Genomic DNA, 20,706 nt, shown 5'->3' with positions numbered 1-20,706 from the left:
GCCATCCTCTGATACAGTGATACAGTGCTTGGCTTTTAATACAGTGCTGATACAGTGCTTGGCTTTTAATATGTTAATTCTTCTTTTATTCATCAAGTTGAGTATTTTAAATCTAGATTTTAAAATCTACTTTTTTCCTGATGTTTTATAAAGTTGCTTTCCTTGCTTGAAACATAAAAATACCCAAGAATTAGCCTGATGTGTCTTTAATCACTGTTGTCTTTTTTGGAAACTCAGAAATGCAACACTAAATTTATCCAGCGGCACTCCCTTTGTACTGAAGTCTCACAGCTATTCTCTGTCCCTGGGTTGGCTTTTGCCCCTGTTCTTCTGGCACTTTATGGTACTCTGTGTTAGACAGGTCCTGCACATGTTCTTATTCTTTACATTTTGCTAAGTTCAGCTATTATCAGCTATTATCAGGAACATACAAGTTCAGTTTCTTACTGGTTGGGATTTTGAAACATTTTGTTCTCTTTGAGTGCCAGGTACAGTGTCTTCTCTGAAGATTTAAGCAGTTGACATTTACTTAATTATTAAGATGAATTTTAAGTTACAGGACAAGACCATTATAAGGCTGTATAAGTAATAATACCTGTAAAAAGATCACTCCTGAAGTTTCAGTTGAAAGATAAACATTGTAAGACTTTTTCATAACATTTTTGACAACTTCTATTGTAAATGGCATTTTCCTATTGGTTATCTGCTTTCATACATTGGTTTGCAGTGTATCAGGCTGTACCTTTATTCCTGGTTCTAAAGTGCTTTTCTGTGTAAGCAAGTAGACACCAGTTTGTTCCAATGTGTGCATTTTGTTTGTTTCAGTTTGCTTGGTTTGAGTCTCCCTGAGTAATGTGGGGTTCACTGCACTTCTCTGAAGATGTCAAATTAATTAGACAGTCTTCCAAACTACCTGTGCATATTCCCTCAGGGCACTAGACTCCAGGCATGCAGCAAACCAGTTAACTCTTGAAAGCAGAATCTTGATTAGACTTTTGTTTTTAGCATGCACTTATTTTTTACTTGAGGGTGAGGCATAAATAACTTCTTGTAATGTCAAGCAAAACTATGCATTTGGTGAGTAGTTTTAATGGGTTTTTTTGAGAATCAGTTGTTACAGACATAAGACATTAAGTATTTTAGCAAGATCCATTAGGGGATTTTGTAGATTTTTCTGGTGTTGTTGCTGTTGTTTTCTTAGGTTTTCTTTTTTTTGTGTTTTTTTTTTGTTTTGTTTGTTTGTTTGTTTGTTTGTTTTAGTAGGGGCATGCACGGAACCTGCATTCCCTGCTTGTAAGGAAAACTGTAGATTAATCATGATAAGCAGATATACTCAAATATACTATAGATATGAGGGTTTTTACTTAAACATTAGAATTACAGAAGAGCTTATTGAAGACCTGTTGCAGCATGGGGTGTTCTCATGTGAGACTTTTTTTAAGGATGGGTCTGATAATTTGATCTCTAGTTATTATGACAGGAGGCTTAATACTCAAATACATGCCTTCTCTTACTTGTTTATTCCAACAAATGTTATGAAAGTTAAGTCTGAAGTTGCTGTGGTCTTCATTTAAATTTCTTAGCTTGTATTTTCTGCATGTTTCCCTGCATTTGGTTTTTCTTTGGTTTCCAGTATTGGTCAGGTCCTGGTATTGCATGTATTTCGTGCTTTGTAACTAGCTACCTTCTGTCTCAAGGGCTTCGGAATTTTAAGATTGTTGCTTCTTGAACATAGCTTGAAACACAGTGTTACCCTAATTATCCTGTATGTGTAATTGTTTTTAAAATCTGAGATGTGAAATAGAGCAGTTTGGCAGGATAAGGTTTGAGTGTAGATGTGTTTCTGTTTCCCTCTGCTTTATACATTTTAATGTTTTCCTTCTTTTATAATATCTTGTCTATTTGAAAATCTAATTAAAGATAATTTAATTAGTCCTATGTTTAGCCATGTTTTGCATAGAAAATGGTTTAGGGATTGCATACTTTTAATCTTAAATGTAGTTGTTTCCTGCCTGGAAGAAGATGAAAAGATGTTTGAGGTAGATCTGTGAGAACTTGGTTAACACAGAAATGGGTGTGGAAAGGAGGGAACAAATGAGAGTGCAAAGTCTCTAGAGGGCTGCAGTGTAGTAGGATGCTGTAGCCAATGGCTACATCACTTCAGAAGGCCTTACCTTGGTCATCGTTCAGAGATGGGAATAATTTGGAGTAGTTTGTTTAAAATAGAACTGTCTATGAATTTAAATAACATTATTAGGATTACAAGTGTGGGAGTACAACATATTTTATTTTATTTTTTGATTCAGCTTTGAAAGATCTGTCTTTAATAACTGTAATACTGCCTGTCATTGTTACTTGTTCTTGATCTCTGTGGGGAGCAGTAATGCATGAAATTACAGGCTGTGTCTCCTCTAAGATCAGATTTCATGAATCAAAGTTTCCCCCTTCCTCTGCCTTGTAAGGATATAGCTGGAAAAGGTAGCAACAGTCTGCAGTTCTGTCCCAAAAGTATTCTTGGTTTTGTTTCTTCCTTAGAGCTAGGCAGCATGAAAGCAGTTGTGTGAAATGCTCCAGTTGTACCCTTAGTCCCTTGTGTAGAACAGGTAAATTTTGGGTAAGACAAGGATGCAGCAGGTGTAACATAGTCTTTGCTGTGTCTTTTCTAAAGATATATATATGTTACATATAGCAGAATGGCATTAGCAAAATGAAATGCTGATTCCAGTGTGTGAAATAATAATGGAGAGTTCAGTTTTGTTTTTTGACTTATCATCTCCACAGATTTTTTTTTTCTCTTAGCTGATGAGAAGTTGAAATAACTTTTTTACTGAAAGAAAATCTTGCATACTTTAAGTGTAACTTGCTGTTCTTTGCTTTTTAGACTTACTTGGTATTCTAGGAAGTGCAATTTAACTGTAGCAAGAGGCGAGAGAGGAGTGTTAGAAAATCTTGGAAACAAAATACATTCCAAGTTACTGAATTCTTTGGCCTTATCTCTTGTTATAAATAACACATGCAAAAAAGTTATCAGAGAATATACCCTTGAATGTTCTAATTGTCCACTAACAGCTCTGAAAACTGATAATTCTTTTTTAGGTCATGCTGCCTCCTGGTGCTCAGCACTCTGATGATAAAGGTGCTAAAGAAACTATTCTTGATGATGATGAGTGTCCACTGCAGATATTCAGGGAGTGGCCTAGTGATAAAGGTATGTCCAAAAACCTTTAAGATATTTTTGTGCCTTGGGTTGTAATCCGTGTTGTGGAGCCCCTGTAAAGGAAGAAATTCTAACATATATTTTAGTGTGTTTTGGTTTTGGACACTAGGGAGTATTAGAGTTATTTACTGTTTCATTATGCACTGTTTGTATTATTACACCATTAGGTGGTAGAAAGGTTTTGCATTTTGTCCCAAATTTTCTAAATTATTCACTATACTGTAGTATGCTTTTAATCTGTGTGTAGTTATTTTTAAGTTAAAACTATTCTAAAGAAGTGACAGGAATTTAGGAAGCTGAAAGTAATCCTACAGGACACTTGCAGATTAATAGATGTTGGTTGTGTGCTTATGCAGTGGTAGTGTGACTCAAAGGATGATTAATACTGTGTTTTAGGAATACTGGTCTTTCAGTTGAAAAGGCGGCCTCCTGATTATGTCCCAAAGAAAACCAGGAAGATAGCTGATGGAAAGCCATTGAAGGGGAAGGAAAGAGTTGACGGGTCTGGCTATGGCTCTTGCCTTCCTCCTGAGAAACTACCATACCTGGTAGAATTAAGCCCGGGTAAGAATTCTGGCTATCTAATAAGCTAAGTTACATTATTGTATAGTCATTTGGATTTTTCAAAAATAAGACATTCTTTGTAAGCACAAGGAACTCTGTGTGGCAGGAAGTCTGTGCCACATGAGTTCTTCTTCTGATGTCAGATTCTGAATTGGAGGTTACAGTTCTAAAGGTAGAGGTGCGTCTTGCTGTAATATCAAAATCTTAGCAGCAAATGTTTGGAGTGGAAAAAAAGGAGAAATTATTTACTAAGCTTAGATCTGATTCTGTTTACGTTCACAAGTACATCGTAGCATACGTGGTATTTGACAGTGCCATACGTGGAAAATCACATTTTTTAACAGGACAAGAACATGAATCAAACTTAGATGTGAAACATTTTTCAGCCTATATAGAACTTTCTAATCACTACCAAGCTGAGTTTTATTTTGGCATAATTGGAACTTGCTGGGCTTTGTGGTAATTTGCAACTAATTTTATGATCTAGGAACAGCTGGGGTGATTGTGTATACACAACTACTGATAAAACATACATGATTTATGGTCTTAATTTCTGTCATCCTCATGTTTATAGATTTGGATATGGACTTTTATTTTTGGTGATGGAGTTAGATACAGCTCTTTTTCCTATTAAGTGTAACCTGAGTACACTCAGATATTCAAGTAAATGTTACAGTTTGAAGTCTGGTTGTGTACCTTTTGGGAAGCAAGGCTGGAAATTGGTGCTGAAACCTTTGCTGGATCAGAACTGCAAAAAAAGGTTAAATTTATGGTCAAATACTGTGGGAATTTTTTTTGTTGTTTGTTTTGAATCCAGATGAAATTATCAATACACAGAATATATGAAACGTACTGTCATGTTCTGTAGATTGAGGTTTGGTTTCCATATTAATATTTTGAGTTCTTTTAATAGTACTGTTGATTTCTTTTCTTATTCTCTTACTCTGTGGGATTTGGTGCTTTATCATTAAAATGTTCTCAGGCAGTGGCTCGAGATGCCCATTAACAGAGAGAGTAAACCCAATCTGCAGTGCTGCAGGTGTTAGTGCTATGTGCTGAGCTTCACACATTGCCTGTGGGACTGACCTGTTGTTCGTGTTCTTCTTCTAACAGCTTGTTATCACTTCTCTAAACAATAAGGATTGTTTCATTCAGTAGCTTTCTAGTACTGATGTCTTTATATTCTGCACAGTTTCTAAAATTGAAAGTTTAATGAACTTCATCCTTATAAATTGAATAGGTGTTGTCTGGCTACAGTTTCACCCTTTCCTGTCTTTTCTTTTCTTGCCCTCCTCCGCATGTTCTGCATGGTATCTGTTCTGCTGGTGCTGCCTTCACCTGGGTCCTCTGCATGTGTTTCTAACCCCAGGGAGAAGGAATCACTTTGCCTACTACAACTATCACACTTACGAAGGTAACGCTGCATTTGATACTGTTCTCTCATTAGCCACTAAAAACTTCTCTGACTATAAATCTTGAGTTTCTTTATGACAAATGAAGGACTATCTTATTTATCTTAAGGGTTTTTTTCCAAGGGATTGCTTCTGTGATGTAGTTATCTATTTTGTTAGTTACCATTTAATTATTTTAATTGTTTGCTAGTTGCCATTTAATTATTTTAATTATTTGATTGGTGAACAAACATCAACTAGGTCATGAATATGCTGTTATCCAGAGTTCAACCTTCCAGCTACAGTTAACAGCTAAATTTCAGAGGGTGGTTTACAAGCAGTGTTGTAGCAGAACTAAAAGTTCTTTGATCCAGCTGCTTGCAGAATTCATAGTTAAAATGGTTATTAGGTAAATGGCATGGAACTTAGCTGTCCTTTTCAGTATTTGACTGTTGATACAGTAGATGAAGTCTGTGATGATTTTTATGGGAAACAGTGTTTTGACCCCTGGCAAAATTACTTCGTTTTCTACTCTGTGGTGTTCCATAACATCCTTTGGTGTTTCTGATGCCTGGTTTGTCTGACATTAGTGGTGTATGTCAAAGATTTAGCACTTCAGACAGCAGAGACTTGTTCATTTTCTGTAGTGTTCAAAATTGATAGCCTAATGTACAAATCATTATGGATCTTCAATTCTCCTTAGAGTTTAGAGTAATGTGCAGAGGTGTTCTGGTTTGACCGATTAAACAAGAATACAAAGCCATTCTCTTTTCATTGTGAAATGTCTGCCAAAATATTTTTTTATTACTTTTTTCCCCTGTTTCCTCACTTTATTTTCTAGACTGCTGTAGAAGAACTACTTGTGGTTCTCAGCACTGCTCACCCTTTCCTTTATGGTTGTGGAGTGCAGTACTGGGGTTTAAAGAACTGTGTTCAAACTTGTGTCCAGTGCTCCATTATGTGAATTGAATTTGGACTTCGGTTTTGTTAACATTGTTATTCCAGAGAGCAGAAAGGTTTCATAGAGTGTGCTGAACTAAAAATCATGGATGGGCTCTGCAGGAACACTTGACCATTAACTAGGAAGCTTGAAATTTGGTTGCATGTCACTGGAGAGAAAAAAAAAGATAGCTTTTTAAATTTTTATCTCAGTGTGTGAAAAAGAGGACTTCATACTCTGAGTCAGACTGTGTCTTTGGAAAAAAAGCACTTTAGAATACTTTTATTTATTATAGAAATAACTCCAGTAGAAATGTCCTCCTGTCAAAACAGAGGCTGTTTATATTTTTGCAGAAGAACCTAGCAGACTCACTTTCATGCCCTGTGCAATTGCACAAATTCATGAAGTTTGCTAGTGAATTATGTCCAGTTTTTCCACTTCTCCACAGCTGCTGATGTTGCTGTTTGTACCACTGTTTCATTGACTGAAGATTAGATTCTGTATGGTAGATGATGCACTTCAGTAGCTTGTGGCTGTACATGTGGCAGTCAGCATTGTCACTGTATCCAAGTCATGTGAATGAAGCAGTAACTGAGATGAATCTGATAGTAATAGAAATAGACTGGGTAGACTGAAATGACATTCAGCAGCACTTTGAATAGCTGATTCTGTCTGTCCTATCTGTGAATATGGTTTTGATGAGTTCAGGAATGTTAATAACTTCAGTTGTACAACCATAATATTTAAAGGCTGAGAAAAATAGCAAACCCCCATATTTTCAGATGCGAGCCTCAGATTCTACAAACCTGAAATTAAAATTCCAAAGCATACATAAAAAATAAAAAGGCAACCCCATAAGGCTTTTTTCCTTGCTTCATCACAAAAAAAGAGCTCCTTTGAGCTGTAGAACAAATAGCAGTGGGAGATGTGGAGGAAATCGAGGTATAGCAACTTGGACAGAAGAATTGCAGAAAGTTGGAGAAGTGGAAAGCCTTGACCAGGGGCCTTCCTGGCTAAGCTTCTTTCTGAGAACAGAACTGTAGTATGTGTAATACTTTTTCACATGAGTTTGTTGTCTGTTACAATAAAAAAAAAATTACTATTGGCTCTTTCTGCTGGAAGTGCATATCTTGTCTGAAATTTAAGAGTAGAATTATCTCCTGAATTCAACATGGTGTTTCAGATCTGCCCAACCATCTGCTAAGCTTATTAGTATTTAAACCCTTAGTAGTTAGGAACTTGTAGAGGAAATATGCTTTAAAAGTGTAGACTTAAACTAAGACTAAACTATTTTATCTCAATAGGTAAAGTCCATTGTGTGACCATTTTTGTTCAACTTTGGGCTTACTTGTTTTCTGTGAGCTGATTGTCATCATTTGTTTTGGTCTGTGCTAAGTCATTACTATTTCCTAGCATTGTTTCAAGCACTGGACCAGTGAAATCAATTGAAGTTATAATTTTCAAAGTGGTGTAGGATTCACCTTTTGGTGGTGAAGTATCACATTGAAAATATATATCCATGAATAGTGCCCTGTCTTGTTTTTTTTTTATTGTTTAAAAAATACGTGTTTGTGTTATAAACTTGATGTCCTTACAGTGATTATTCACTTTTGTTCACTGCAGGCTTTTTTTATAACATTACTATTTAAAATGTGAATGGTGACTCTTAAGTGCATAAATCAAGTGATGAAATCTGTTTGTAGTGCATCATTTTCTAAGATCAGCCTTTGTGGACTCTGGTGGCCTAGGGAGTAGGGCCTTCACCATAGGTATAGCAGAATATCTATCCTGCTGCAGTGACTTATAAGGGATGCATTCCAAGTACCATTTAGGTGAGGTTCAGCTGTTGGAAAACAGGAAATACACTTTACACTGTAGTATAACACAACTATCCTTCCCTCCTGCGTCTCTCCCCTGGAACAAAAAGACCTTTAATCATTCTTAGGAGTTGTTGTAATTATCTTCAAGATTAAGATACCTTTTACTGTAGAAATTGGCTTTTAATACTGATGGAGTACAACAAATAACCCAAATAACTCTGAATAACTCCTTAAAATTTTCTCCTTCTTGTGGAGGAAAAATTGCATTTGTATCTAGTGCTGTGGTTTTAATACAAGGTGTTCTGGGAGTTTACAACTAGATTTATAGAGCTTCTGTTTATATTCTTTCACATAAAAATTTGAAGATAACTAGTAGCCTACTGCAGACAATATCAATGTATGTGCCATGGCTTTAATAATATTCTCTATTGCTTTTTTGGAAATGACTTAAAATCATTGTTCATTTCCACAGGTAAGACATTCTTTGTCTTGCAGCCTGTCTTTTTACTTTGCTTTGGAGAGGAGATTGGAGAGTAATTAGAAATGACAGTATTATTTCAGTTTCTGCTCATATTTAAAGTTGTAGGATTTTCTGGGAAGTGGAGAGGATTTATATGTATGACAAAACCCATTTGTGTTAGCCTGTGAAGGCATCAGCTAAATTGTGCACACTTTGTATGTCCAGCATTTTTCTGAGGGGAGTAGGAAGTTGGACTTTATTTTTTACCTAATTTTCTGTGAGATGAAAAGATAGGTCAATGGAACTATAAAGATAAGGCCAGAAGTGCTAAAGTCCTGTATATTAAGACTAAATATCATAGGTAAACATTTTGTAGGATTGTCTTTTAATATTGCTCTAGTTCAGTATCTGATGAATTAGAAAGTTTGGTATGTGGATCACTTGACAGCAGATTTTGCTGATAACGTGCACTTTAGTAAGGTCAGTAGATGCTATTAATGTGGGATCTGAAGGTGTTTTATTTTCTTTATCTTCTAAACCCATACTGGTATACCCATATAAAATCTTAGAGATATACAAAAACTGTTGCATTGCTTAAAGTACTAAGGAAATAGAAAAGGTTTTTCACAGTGTGTTCAGAATAGTAGTTCTTAATTACTTTATTCTTTGCATTTGTAGTAAACAGCTGCTTCAAGTAGGCTTTCTCTACTTTCAGGGTTCTTACATTATGAGGAACAACCAAGTTCCCTACAATCTTGAAAGAATGTCACTCGGGTTTTCTTTTTTTTGCAAACATTGCCATTCTGACTAAGTTGCAGTAAATGTAGAAATACTGTGTGAATATTTGAACTTTATTAACTTACAAATTAATATTTGTCACTTGCTGTACAGATGGTTCTGACTCCAGAGATAAGCCAAAGCTCTATCGTCTACAATTAAGTGTCACTGAAGTTGGAACTGAAAAATTTGACGACAATTCCATTCAGGTATGGAAAAAAGCAGACTCACATTACAGTACTGATCTGGTCTCTGCTGTGTTACGTGTCATTGTGGAGTCTTAATAAAATATTCTGTAAATATGCTTCAAAGTTTGAAGGGTAAAATATTGCTGAAATTTTGTATTAATGGTAACAATTATCTGTTTTAATTTAGTTGCACTTTTGATTTAAGAGAAGGGTTTTATTATTTTAAGTCAAATTGTTATTTTTTAAGGGGTTTTCTTTTTTGTAACTGGATCAAAAAGTATGTATCAGTGTTATTGTAACTGCTTAATGGCTTTCAAGTCCTAGTCTCAATCCCATTGAGGTAGGATTTTTTAAGAGTATAAAACAAGCATATTTGTATGAAGTTCATGCCAGGGAGTTTCTTACAGTAGCCTGGATCCATGTCAGTGCATTTAGTTGATTTATAATTAATTGCACTGTGAGATTGCATATAAAACAGCAAGTGGAAGAAAACAGTATATGACTGAATCAGTGAAAAGTTTTTCATTAAGAGATGTCTGCTGCACATGTTAGTTAAATATGTTTTATTATTCTTGTTGCATTGAAAAATGAAGTGAAACTCACTGATTTTAGTACCACTCATCTCTGTAAATTCATAATCAAATTTAAATAACCAGTCTGTAAATAGGTGTAGCTACGTCTTAGTCTTTGGTTTTTTATTTCTGCTGCAGTATAATTAAATTTATTCTATGTTAATTAATTTTATTCCCAGTTATTTGGTCCAGGAATTCAGCCTCATCACTGTGACCTCACTAATATGGATGGAGTTGTTACTGTAACCCCGAGAAGCATTGATGCTGAAACCTATGTGGAAGGTCAGCGTATTTCAGAAACCACCATGCTGCAAAGTGGAATGAAGGTTCAGTTTGGGTCTTCTCATGTATTTAAGTTTGTGGATCCTACTCAGGACCATATTATTTCCAAAAGATCTACTGATGCAAGTCTTATGGTCAAAGGTCCAAGACACAAAACTGGGTGAGTAAAATTTATTTTCATCCTCTTGAGGTTAGAAGGAGAGCCTTGGGAAAAAATACATAATGAAAGCATTATAAATGGCCAGGGACTAGTGTGTAAACTCATTTAAGTGTTAAGTATATACTTTTAATACTTGAGCTCCACCTTGTGATTTTATGTAGGATTAGCAAGTGTCTTTTTCATTATGAAGTATTCAAATAAGTGTTCCTCATGCTCACTTCTGTCTGAAAAACACTATAATGCCTTATTTTCATGTATTTCATAGTTCATCCAAGCTCCAGGAAAAGTCAAGAAGTTGCTGAATGTTTTCAGAGATCTGGTTTTTGTTTTTTCTCAGATAACAACTTTCAAAATTCCACTGAAAGGATTAGGAAGTGAAGTAATCATGAGACTGTTAAGATAGGGAACTATATGTCTCAAAATAACAAACACTTTTTGTAGTGTGATTGCTTACTCACTGGTTTCTGTGTTGCAAGGACTGACAGTCCAGAAGTGTACTCTGTTGTTTCTCATTTATATTTTTGATAGGTACATAATAAAAATACTGATCATGGATATTGTGACTCATAGGGGTTCGGGTGTTTTGTTCAATGGCTATAGAAATACTCAGAAGAAACAATCTTAAAATCAGTTTGTATAGCAGGGGAAAAAGCAACATCCTATTTTCCATCTTCTCTGAGTCCAACTGAGGCTACTATTGTTAATATACACATTTTTGTATAATGTTATTTAGAAAAGTGACAAATTGGCTTGGAGATGAATGAAAGATACCTAGGAAAAGAAGCTTATCTGCTGAATTAATATAGATGTATGCTTTAAGCATTTTTATTTTTTCTCCACTGTATTTTCTTATGGAAGGACACTGTGCTTTTTGTAGGCCCTGTCTGCAGGAAGACCTCCAGCCATGTGGCTGTCATGTAATATTCTTGCTTAAATCTTGAGTTCATCCTGCATTTAGCCTGCACATCAATAGATAAGTGCTCTTGCAGATTTACAGTCAACTGGAAAGCACTGTATTATTGCAGAGCTTTATCTGGACAATAAAATCTATGGCAAAGGGCTGTTGCAGCTTGAACAATCAAATTTTTTTTTAATCTTTAATAAGGAGAATAGTAATATGCATGACTATGATTTATGAGTTATTTACATTATGTTGTACATTTAATACTAAAGACCTGAGTAAAAAATTGTAGCTAGTCTATTGTAGTGAATGCAATGTGTATTTTTATTTTCTCACTTGACTGGGAAGAGTAGCTATGAATCTGGTTTCTCACTTGACTGGGATCATTAGCTATGAATCTGGTTTTGCAAATGAAATTGTCTGTATATATATTTTTAGGTTTTATTGATATGAAGAAGTAATAGTATTAAAAAAAGTTAATATTAACTGGACACATGGTATAATCTTGAACTGTAATTTTAATTACTCTGTTCCTTGTTTATTAAATGTTGAACAGTATAATCTCTAAAACATACTGGAAATGTTATCTTGCTTGTAGAGCTGTCCAGGAAACCACATTTGATCTGGAGGGAGATATTCACAGTGGAACAGCATTACCAGCAAGCAAGGTATTGTATTATGGCTAAGCTAGCAATAAATAACAGCATGTGTAAGTTAAATCAAAATTGCAACAGCAGTACTATTTAGGGAAGTGTGGCCAATTCATCAGTCTTCCCAGCTATTTTTCCTTGTGGATGGGCTTAGACATTATATGCATTGTTATTTTAGATTTAGTTTATTTTTTTTTTCCCCAAAACCCTTTTGTTTACATTTGTATTGGCATTGGGGATGCATCTCATGTCAAGGGTAGTAACATTTTTAGAAAGAGAAACTCTCCGAAGATGAAGTCGTTTCTCCTCAAACTGACTTCTGGAAAGCAGATTACGTGCAGGTAGAGATTCTTGTTAGAACTGGTACATTGTTACCTTGTGTGTGTAGCATATGGCTGTTGTCATTTGTGATGGGGTAAATAAATGTTTTATATAAAATGTGAAAGGGTGTTCAATTTTAATTTAACAACGCTTTTAAAATTTAATGGATGTGACTTTAGACATCAGTAGAGCTCCTGTACACACATTGACTAAACAGTCTCTGCAGTCATAATTATAAACATTTTATGAGGTGATAATCTTTTCATGCTTTCTTTCTGCACTTTCTGTTAATAGATTTTGTGTCAGAATTGCATTTTCCAAGAGCAAACAGAGTAAATGACACAATGGTTAATGCCTTACTTTCTATGATCACATGCCTCAGATGAAATGAGAGAATGAATTATTTCAGCAGTATGAAATGGAGTAATCTTCACAGAACTTCATTCCCTTTTGTGTTTTATTTCTGCTATTACACAACTGAAATACTTGTAACTATTTAGTGATATTAATGTAGCAGTGTAGGTATTAATAACTCTGATAGCTTTTGAATGTATTTTTAGTCTTATTTGTTTTCTTACCACAGTCTTTTGATTCAGTTTCTCTACTTTCTTTGTACTGTTGGGTAGTGCTTTTATCTTATAAGTGTTCTTCACCTACTTCTGAGAGGAAGTTTAGTGATACTTTAGAAGGAAGAACAGAAACTTTGTAAACTAATAAAATGTCTTAAAATTTCTCAGAATAAGAGTTTCTGGCTTTATTATATAGTTTTTTTCATATCCTATTCACAGTCATTAGAAAAATACTTCTAGTGGACTTAGGGATTAATGGGAAAATTTAGTTTCTTTTTCAGTTGTACTGTTTGAGACTGTGTACATCATCTTGTTAAAGCACTGATTAATCATTCATTTTCTAACATTTGCTCTCTTCTAAGTTTGCTTTTGTTTGGAAAAGGGATGACAGTAAGTTTAATGAAAGTTCTCTGAGACATGGTGGTGAGAAGTGATTTAGTTCAATCTCTTGCTTTGAGATGCACTTGTTGGCAGGTTTTCCTATTTCCTGAAGCAAATTATTTAGTCCTAGAAATTTCTTATGAAATGTTGAAACACTTTCTATTTTACTGATGTCTTATTTTCTACTCTTTATGCTGAAAAAATTTGCTATTTATTTTGCTGCTTAAAGCAGCGTATTTGTCCCATTCCTGATAGGGTTTGATTGAATTAGAAATCATAAATTAAAAGCTTCCTATTAAGGAGCATGAGACACCAAAAGGAAACAAATCAAATGTTATATAAAAACATAACAGTTTGAATTGCCCCTTCTTGTCTTGGAAATGTACTGCCTGCCAGATCAGACTTTCCTTAAGATCAGGATAAATTGTGTTACAGATCAGTAGTGCAAGCACTTGGAACTATTGCAGAAGCAGAGTGTGGGAGCATGACCAGTTTTAAATTTGTAAATACATTGAACTTTGTCTCTTACCTAACGTTTTGATTCCCAACTCATTCTTACTTTGTATTGTACCTATGCAACTTTTGATTAAAGATGTTTGCAAGCTGCATTATAAATTCTAGCAGTGCATTAACAAAGAGCTGCTCCTGGCTGGCTGTTGTTGTCTGTGGAATTGGAAGCAGGCTCTTCAGTGCTTCACTGTGGTGAAAACGCCTGCTGAGCTGTCGCTCTCTGTGCCATATTCCCTTCTTCTGTTTCCCCATCTCTTTTCAAGCCTGAGACCTCAGCTTCATTTTAGTGCTGCTAGGCACAAATACTGGCTCATGCAGTGCTTGCATGCTAAGCACCTGTCCTGCTGTTTTGAATTAGAGCACCAGCAGGCTGGACGGTGACAGGGCATCATCCGCATCCAGCACGGCCGAGCGAGGAATGGTGAAGCCGATGATTAGGATAGACCAGCAGGATTACCGCCGACAGGACAGCAGGTAGGAAACGTGGCATCCATTACTGCTCAGAATCGAAAAAATGGATTTGTTTTTCCAGTGGATCAAGTCCTATGTTAAAGTATTTTAAATTATCTGGTTTTCCATATGGAGAATGAGATCTTTCTTCAAAAAACCCCAGGATTAACAACCAAAGCAAAAAACTTCACAATTCTTAAAAAACCCCAAAAAAGTAATCCTTTGCTTCAATATTCAGTTATTTGTGGTTCTCTTTCTGTAAAGTCAGGCTGACAGTCATGTCACATCATTGTTGATTTCTGCTTAGGCATGTCATATAAAATGAAAAGTACGATTACGTAAAACTTTCATTTGTCAGTGGCAAGATGATGTGATTTACTCTGGAAAGGGAAATAACAAGGTCATTGCTATGTCTACTGTGCTGTTGTCAGCCGGTGTGGAGTCTGTCTTTGAAGATACTTAAAGATACTTAAAACCTGACTGGACAGGGTAGAGAGCAACTTGATCTTGTTGACCCTGTTTTGAGCAGGGAAGCTGAATCAGATGATCTCTAGTGTCTTCTATCACACCTCAGCAAATCAGTGAGAATGTGAATAGAAGTTTTTTCAAGTCTTTCAAAAAATACAAGATTGTATTGCTGTCTACATAAATCAACTTCTAAATTTAGATGAACAGCTGTGATAAATGGATGAAAGGTAAGGTAAATGTGCTGCAGGGTTAAAATGTGCAGTGATCCAAGTTGTAAAGCTTGCAGTATGGAGCTTTTTATATCTTTAAATTGATATATTATTCACTAGACAGAAAAGATAATTCAGAGATGTGAGTGATAGGAAAAAAATACCAAAAAAGGGCAGAAAACTGTGCTTCCACTTGAATTTGAATATTCAATTGTTCTATAGCAGGGGCATATTTTAAATACTTTCAGTGAAGTTAGACTAGAATATAACTCAGTTCTACTCTACACTCCCTTGTTAGAGTGTCTGACAATCTTCAGAATTTTCTAAAAAAATTCTTTTTTAGAATTTTATTAAGATTGTGAATATTTAACTCAACTCCTTCTTGGAATACTAGTATTTTAATTGTAATTTCCCTCATAAAAGATTAACAAAAACTTCTCTCTGAACTTTTTATAGCCTGTCAGAAGTTCTTGAGGCTTCTGTTCTTAATATTTTTTGAACTGTTCTTCTGCATGTGTATGAAGTTTATTAAATTTCTATGAAGAGGATTATCTTGTGCTGTAGTTCTGTATTTCAAAACCACAGAGCCATCTGTGAGCTGTATCTTGCATTCATTTTGATGGGTTTTTTTAACATCTTAAATTCCTTTTAAAGACAGTACTCATTGCTAGTTTTTATAAAGATTTTTTCGCCATGGTTCCTGTGTGCAGAAATTATTTTTAGAGGCATCTAGATCACACTTAAATATGTGACAACTACAACTTCAGAGATCTTCATCACCAGCCCTGACAATGATATTTTATTTTTGTATATGTCTTAAATGTCTGTAGTATGTGTTGTGTAATGAGTCTTATTCATCCAGATACAGCCCTTCTATCATGTGCTCTTTCTCAGATACGTTCACTGTGTTCACGAGAATAACAAATTAGCAAAGTCAGGATGTCAGATTAGGACTTGACAAATTGGACAATGAGTTGCCTGAATACATGGAATTCCCCTTATTGGATGTATTTTGTGGACCTTTAGTTAGGTTTCCTGTGGGATACTCTGGTCTCATTTTGTGAACTCTAAGGACAGTAATTGTGAACTGCTTTATTAGTTTAAAAAAACAAAAATTCTTCACTGGCAAGTTTCAGGTTCTTGTTACTGCACAACTTCCAGCCCACACTAAATCTTCTTGTGGGTAGTCTGTGTGTTCATCACTGCTCTATAAAGGTGAATCATAACACAAATAAGACTTTCTTCTAGTAACTCGCTGAATAGGTTGAGACTGAAGATTAGAGCTTGGCTGCCATATTTTTTTTCATTTCTGGAAAGAAAAAAATTGACATCTGAGAGCATAACTCCAGTTTACTTACTGGGTATGCTTTTTCTGATTGTAACATGATTCTTGGAAATCAGACATAATGACTATTCAGTTAAGGATTGTGGTCATCCATGATCATTAGGTAACTGACTACAATATAATAAAAATGAGAAAAGAGAGTTTTTTTGCCTTGGATGCCTTTCAGGAGTTCTTTAAGGTGTGTTGGGTTGGAAAAGAGTGTGATGATATATAAGTGGTATTAACTGAATGCAGATGCTTACCTAATTCCTTGCCTTAAAAATTAACATCCCTTAAAAATTTTTGCATAGTATGCTGACAGAAACAATCACACAAGGATGTTTCATTTTTTTATGTGGTTTATCAGAGACAAAATCTAGGGGGAATACCGAAATATCAGGAGAATGTATTATTGCTTTTAATGTGATTTTAAAATGTAATATTACCTGACGCTATACTGAGAAAGGAGACAACGCCTAATCAATATTTATGGGCCTTCTGAACCTAACTAGACTTTCAGACTGGTTTAGCTCAAAGAATTTCATCACCACAGAGAGGCTTTATCTATAGGAGCAATAGCATAATGACAATATACACTTAAAATGTATCCATTAAAATCTGTTATATCAGAAGCACAGAGAATGACTTCAACTTAGATTTCTAATGTGCAAGGCTTAATTAGAGAGTATTTCTTTTGTGTGTTTTTAGGGAAAGGAGGAAGATGGTACAGGGGTTGGAACTAGATAATCTGCAAGGGCCACTTCCAACCCAGACCATCCTATGGCTCCAGGATTTTTTGAAGGGAATTCCTATTAGGTAGTTAAATAATTGATTACTGCATCACTTCCTGGGCAACTAATTTACAGATAGAATTAAATTTTAAGTTTTTAAAGAATACTTTGTATTAATTTAGCTGTTATGGCCAATTTCCAGAAGTCTGTGAGCAATCTTGCATTAATATCAGGCCTCATCATTCATGACACAGTGTCTCTTATTGGCTGGGAATCCAGTTCCTCTGTTTGTGTGCTGAAACTGATCAATATCATTTTGTTGTAAGGAAAAGAAAATAAATCATCAGCTGAAATCTGTTGCTGGTTTACTGGCCAGTTTGCTGAACTATTTCTATCTCTTATTACTATTCCAGTAATGAAAGATTAAAAATTTTTCTGGAGTTGTCACTATATTTCCATTTTATAATACTGTGTATTAGTAATTTTTCTATGGAAGTCATTAATTTCTCAGTGGAGGAGCACTTTTGACAGTGCGGGAGTAGTAACAAATTAGTTAATTTTAAATTTATAGCAATAAGAATATAGAAAATACTACAATTTACACACCAGCTGGGTGCTTTTCATAAAGACAGTGTGCTGTCATGTTTGAAATGTAACTGAAATGGCAGAAACTTGTGTACATACTGCCATGCTGTGCCTGCTATTCCTTAACTTTCAACTTATACAGAAATTAGATTTGCTGAACACTTCTAGTAATGCAATATCTAGGTGGCATAACCTGAGTTCTCTGCTGGTTTAAGGTTTTTGCAACTTTGTAAAAAAGCAAGGAACCAAACAAACCCCACCAAAACCCAAAGGTACCCCGGATCTTTGGATTCAATATGCTAAAATTTAGTTTAGATCTTTTGACAGCCATCAAAATTATATTGTGGATTTTTACTACAGGAGATACGACACTGAAAGCCTTTATTCAGTTATCTCTGCCTTGTGGCATAACTAATAATCTTCAGGACAATGACGTTAATATATTGCATTCCTTTCTTTGTCAAAGTTGTTGGGGAAGTAGAAAGCTGCCTGTTGTGTTACATGTGGTTAAAATGGTTATTGCATACAGAAGATGTTAAGCTTTTACTCATTCCCTAAAAACAGGTGCCCAGCTGTAGAGAACAGCTCAGGTAATGTCTTTGCTTAAGGCAGTAATGATTTATTAAATTAGGAAAGGTTTTTCACTCAGAGAGTGGCTGGGGACTGGAATAGGCTCTCCAGGGCAGTGCTCACAGCACCAACCTGACAGAGTTCAAAAAGCATTTGGACAATGCTCTCATTTGTGACTCTTGGGGTGTCGTGTACAGGGCCAGGAGTTGGACTCAATGATTCTGATGGGTCCTTTCCTACTCAGGATATTCTGTGATTCTGTGAAATACACACTTAACCTTTTGCAGGCACCAGAAAAGTCAAATCTCTGTTCAGTTTTCTGCTTGGTGATTTCTCTGATGGGTTCTGGTGAGAAATAGCTCTGCAGTCAGTTTCAGTGAGGACAGTTCTGGGGCTAATAGCTGTTTTTTGATGTAATGTAGCAACAGCTAGGTAGGGACTGGGTTTGACCTCCTTTCCCTCTTTACCAGAAGAAAAGGTCTAATAGGTTGACTAAAGTCTTCATAAATTTTGAAGGCATGGAAGGCAGCAAAGTACATTTGTTGTAACCAAGCTGATGTTTCAGGCAAAGCTTCATTCAATTTCTCTCATGTGTCCATGAATAATTTGTTATTTGAATGCTGTAAATGGCAGATGGCAAACTGATCCTATCAGTCTGCTGTGCAGCACACAAGAGGGTGCTCATTAATATCACAGACTCCACAGTTCAAGTCTGTTGTGTTGCTGGCTTGAATGATTCTGGAGGAAAGGTAAAAAAAGTGTCATTCTGTGGAAGGTTGATGTGTCAATATTTGGAACCAGTGTATTTGGAGTAATATGTAATTTTACAGTAATTAATATCACCCATGTGGATTATTTGTTTCAATTTTTCTCATATTTCTTTAGATCTCAGGATACCCATGGACCAGAACTGATACTGCCTGCCAGTATTGAATTCAGGGAAAGCTGTGAGTAAATTGTGAAGTTACAATACTAACCTGTTAATGCATTCTTCTATACTGTCATATTTCAGTCAGCTTGAAAACGTAAGGGTGATATAAATAAACATTGAAAGAAACTATGACTATACAGATGCTAGACAGTATAACTTGTTTTATATATATATATATATATATATAAAACAAATCTATATATATTATATATATATACTGTCTATATGCTAGACAGTATAACTTGTTTTGTTGGGAGGGTGAGCAGATACTTTAGATATTGAGGCATGTTCATGCATATCTTAATTCTGATGGCATTTCAACACCTTCAGATTTTCAGATTAAATGTGAAAAAATTTTAATTCCATCTCAGTACCTTGGATTCATTGTCTTCTATATAGTTCTCTGTGCCTTGTGTAATAGATTGCATCTTGGTCAAAATCCATTTTCTATAAAGTCTGATTAGATTTACATTGTCATTTAGAGCTTAATTTATTATTATCTTGGTCTCCAGACTTTTAAGGCCTCAGATCTGGTAGCAAAATAACTAGAGATTGCCCATACTTCAAATATCTGAAACTAAATAGATTAGTGAGCAAGCAAAGACTGATTTTTATTAGTACAAGAGCTTTGTTGGAGTAAAATGTGCGAGAGAAATCTTTCATTTTCCTGTTCCCTTGAAGATGCAAATTTTCAGTAGATAGGAAACAGTACAGAAATGTTTCCCGATGATCAGATTTTCTGGCTTTATATGGAAGTGTTTTGTTAGTGTGTCCAACTAACTGTAGTACATAATAGACAACTTAGAGTTCAAGTGCCTGTAAGTTGCTCCCCCTTCCTCTTCTTTTCCCTAAGAAAATCCTTTAAGCCTCAAGTTAGGAAATAGTTTTCTTTCATTTTCTTTCTGTCTTTGGATTAATGCATAGTGTTTCTTTTCCTCTTTGTCTGCAGCTGAAGATGCCTTCTTATCTGCCATTATAAATTACACAAATAGCTCGACAGTTCATTTTAAGCTGTCACCAACATATGTCTTGTATATGACATGTCGGTATGTATTGTCCAGCCAATACAGACCTGACATCACTCCTGCTGAGCGTACTCACAAAGTCATTGCAATAGTCAACAAGATGGTGAACATGATGGAAGGAGTGATACAGGTGAGTTAGTCTGCCAAAATATGTCAAGGGAATTACCTACCGTTTGTTGATAATTGAGCAAGCTTCTTAGCCTTTTTCTTAGTCTGACCCTTAACAGTAGTTGATGAAACAGTAGTACCTGCATTGACTGCCCTTATAAGGGGCAGTCACTGCTTTTATGTCAGTGAATAATGTCTGTGGTAAGAAACTCTCTCCTAAGCAATGTGGGAAGTTAGGGAGTGGCTGTTGCTCTGAAGATTGTTCCCTGACAAGAGGTGACTCCTTTCTAGAAGGTAAGGTCTTTGGAAACATTTCTGGCTGTGAACCCTTGTAAAACAAGTTGGATTGGCTTATTAAAGAATACTGTATAGGTAGCATTTGTTTGCACTGATTGATACTTGAAATGAACGTATTAAAAGAATCACAACTTTAAAATTCCGACCTTGTCACTTTTACAACTTTTGTAACCACAAAAATGGTTGACATCTTGAACAAAAAGCTGGATATAAAACTTGGACATCTTGAACCAAGCTGACACAACTGCTTTGTAAAGAGAAATACAGGTTCTCAAATGTTCCAATGTTTTATATGTAGTCTAGCA

General features: G+C 35.4%; 1 protein-coding gene across 22 annotated transcripts in view; it reads left to right on the top strand.

Annotated features, from left to right (window-relative positions):
- AFDN (afadin, adherens junction formation factor) overlaps nucleotides 1-20,706 on the top strand; it is a 115,582-nt gene that overhangs the window by 40,658 nt on the left and 54,218 nt on the right. For 17 of the 22 annotated variants that reach the window (XM_077175636.1, XM_077175638.1, XM_077175645.1 and 14 more), the window contains exons 7-15: nucleotides 3,097-3,208; nucleotides 3,614-3,781; nucleotides 5,151-5,195; nucleotides 9,284-9,378; nucleotides 10,109-10,371; nucleotides 11,871-11,940; nucleotides 14,062-14,177; nucleotides 18,926-18,987; nucleotides 19,921-20,126. In XM_077175636.1, coding sequence (XP_077031751.1) covers nucleotides 3,097-3,208; nucleotides 3,614-3,781; nucleotides 5,151-5,195; nucleotides 9,284-9,378; nucleotides 10,109-10,371; nucleotides 11,871-11,940; nucleotides 14,062-14,177; nucleotides 18,926-18,987; nucleotides 19,921-20,126 — 1,137 coding nt within the window. The remainder of the gene's footprint in view (nucleotides 1-3,096; nucleotides 3,209-3,613; nucleotides 3,782-5,150; nucleotides 5,196-9,283; nucleotides 9,379-10,108; nucleotides 10,372-11,870; nucleotides 11,941-14,061; nucleotides 14,178-18,925; nucleotides 18,988-19,920; nucleotides 20,127-20,706) is intronic. The other 5 variants (XM_077175648.1, XM_054630308.2, XM_077175643.1 and 2 more) reach the window with 1 other exon arrangement.

This window comes from Agelaius phoeniceus, chromosome 3, assembly GCF_051311805.1.
Source record: "Agelaius phoeniceus isolate bAgePho1 chromosome 3, bAgePho1.hap1, whole genome shotgun sequence".
Classification (NCBI taxonomy): Eukaryota; Metazoa; Chordata; class Aves; order Passeriformes; family Icteridae; genus Agelaius; species Agelaius phoeniceus.
This window is presented reverse-complemented; position numbering and strand designations above follow the sequence as displayed.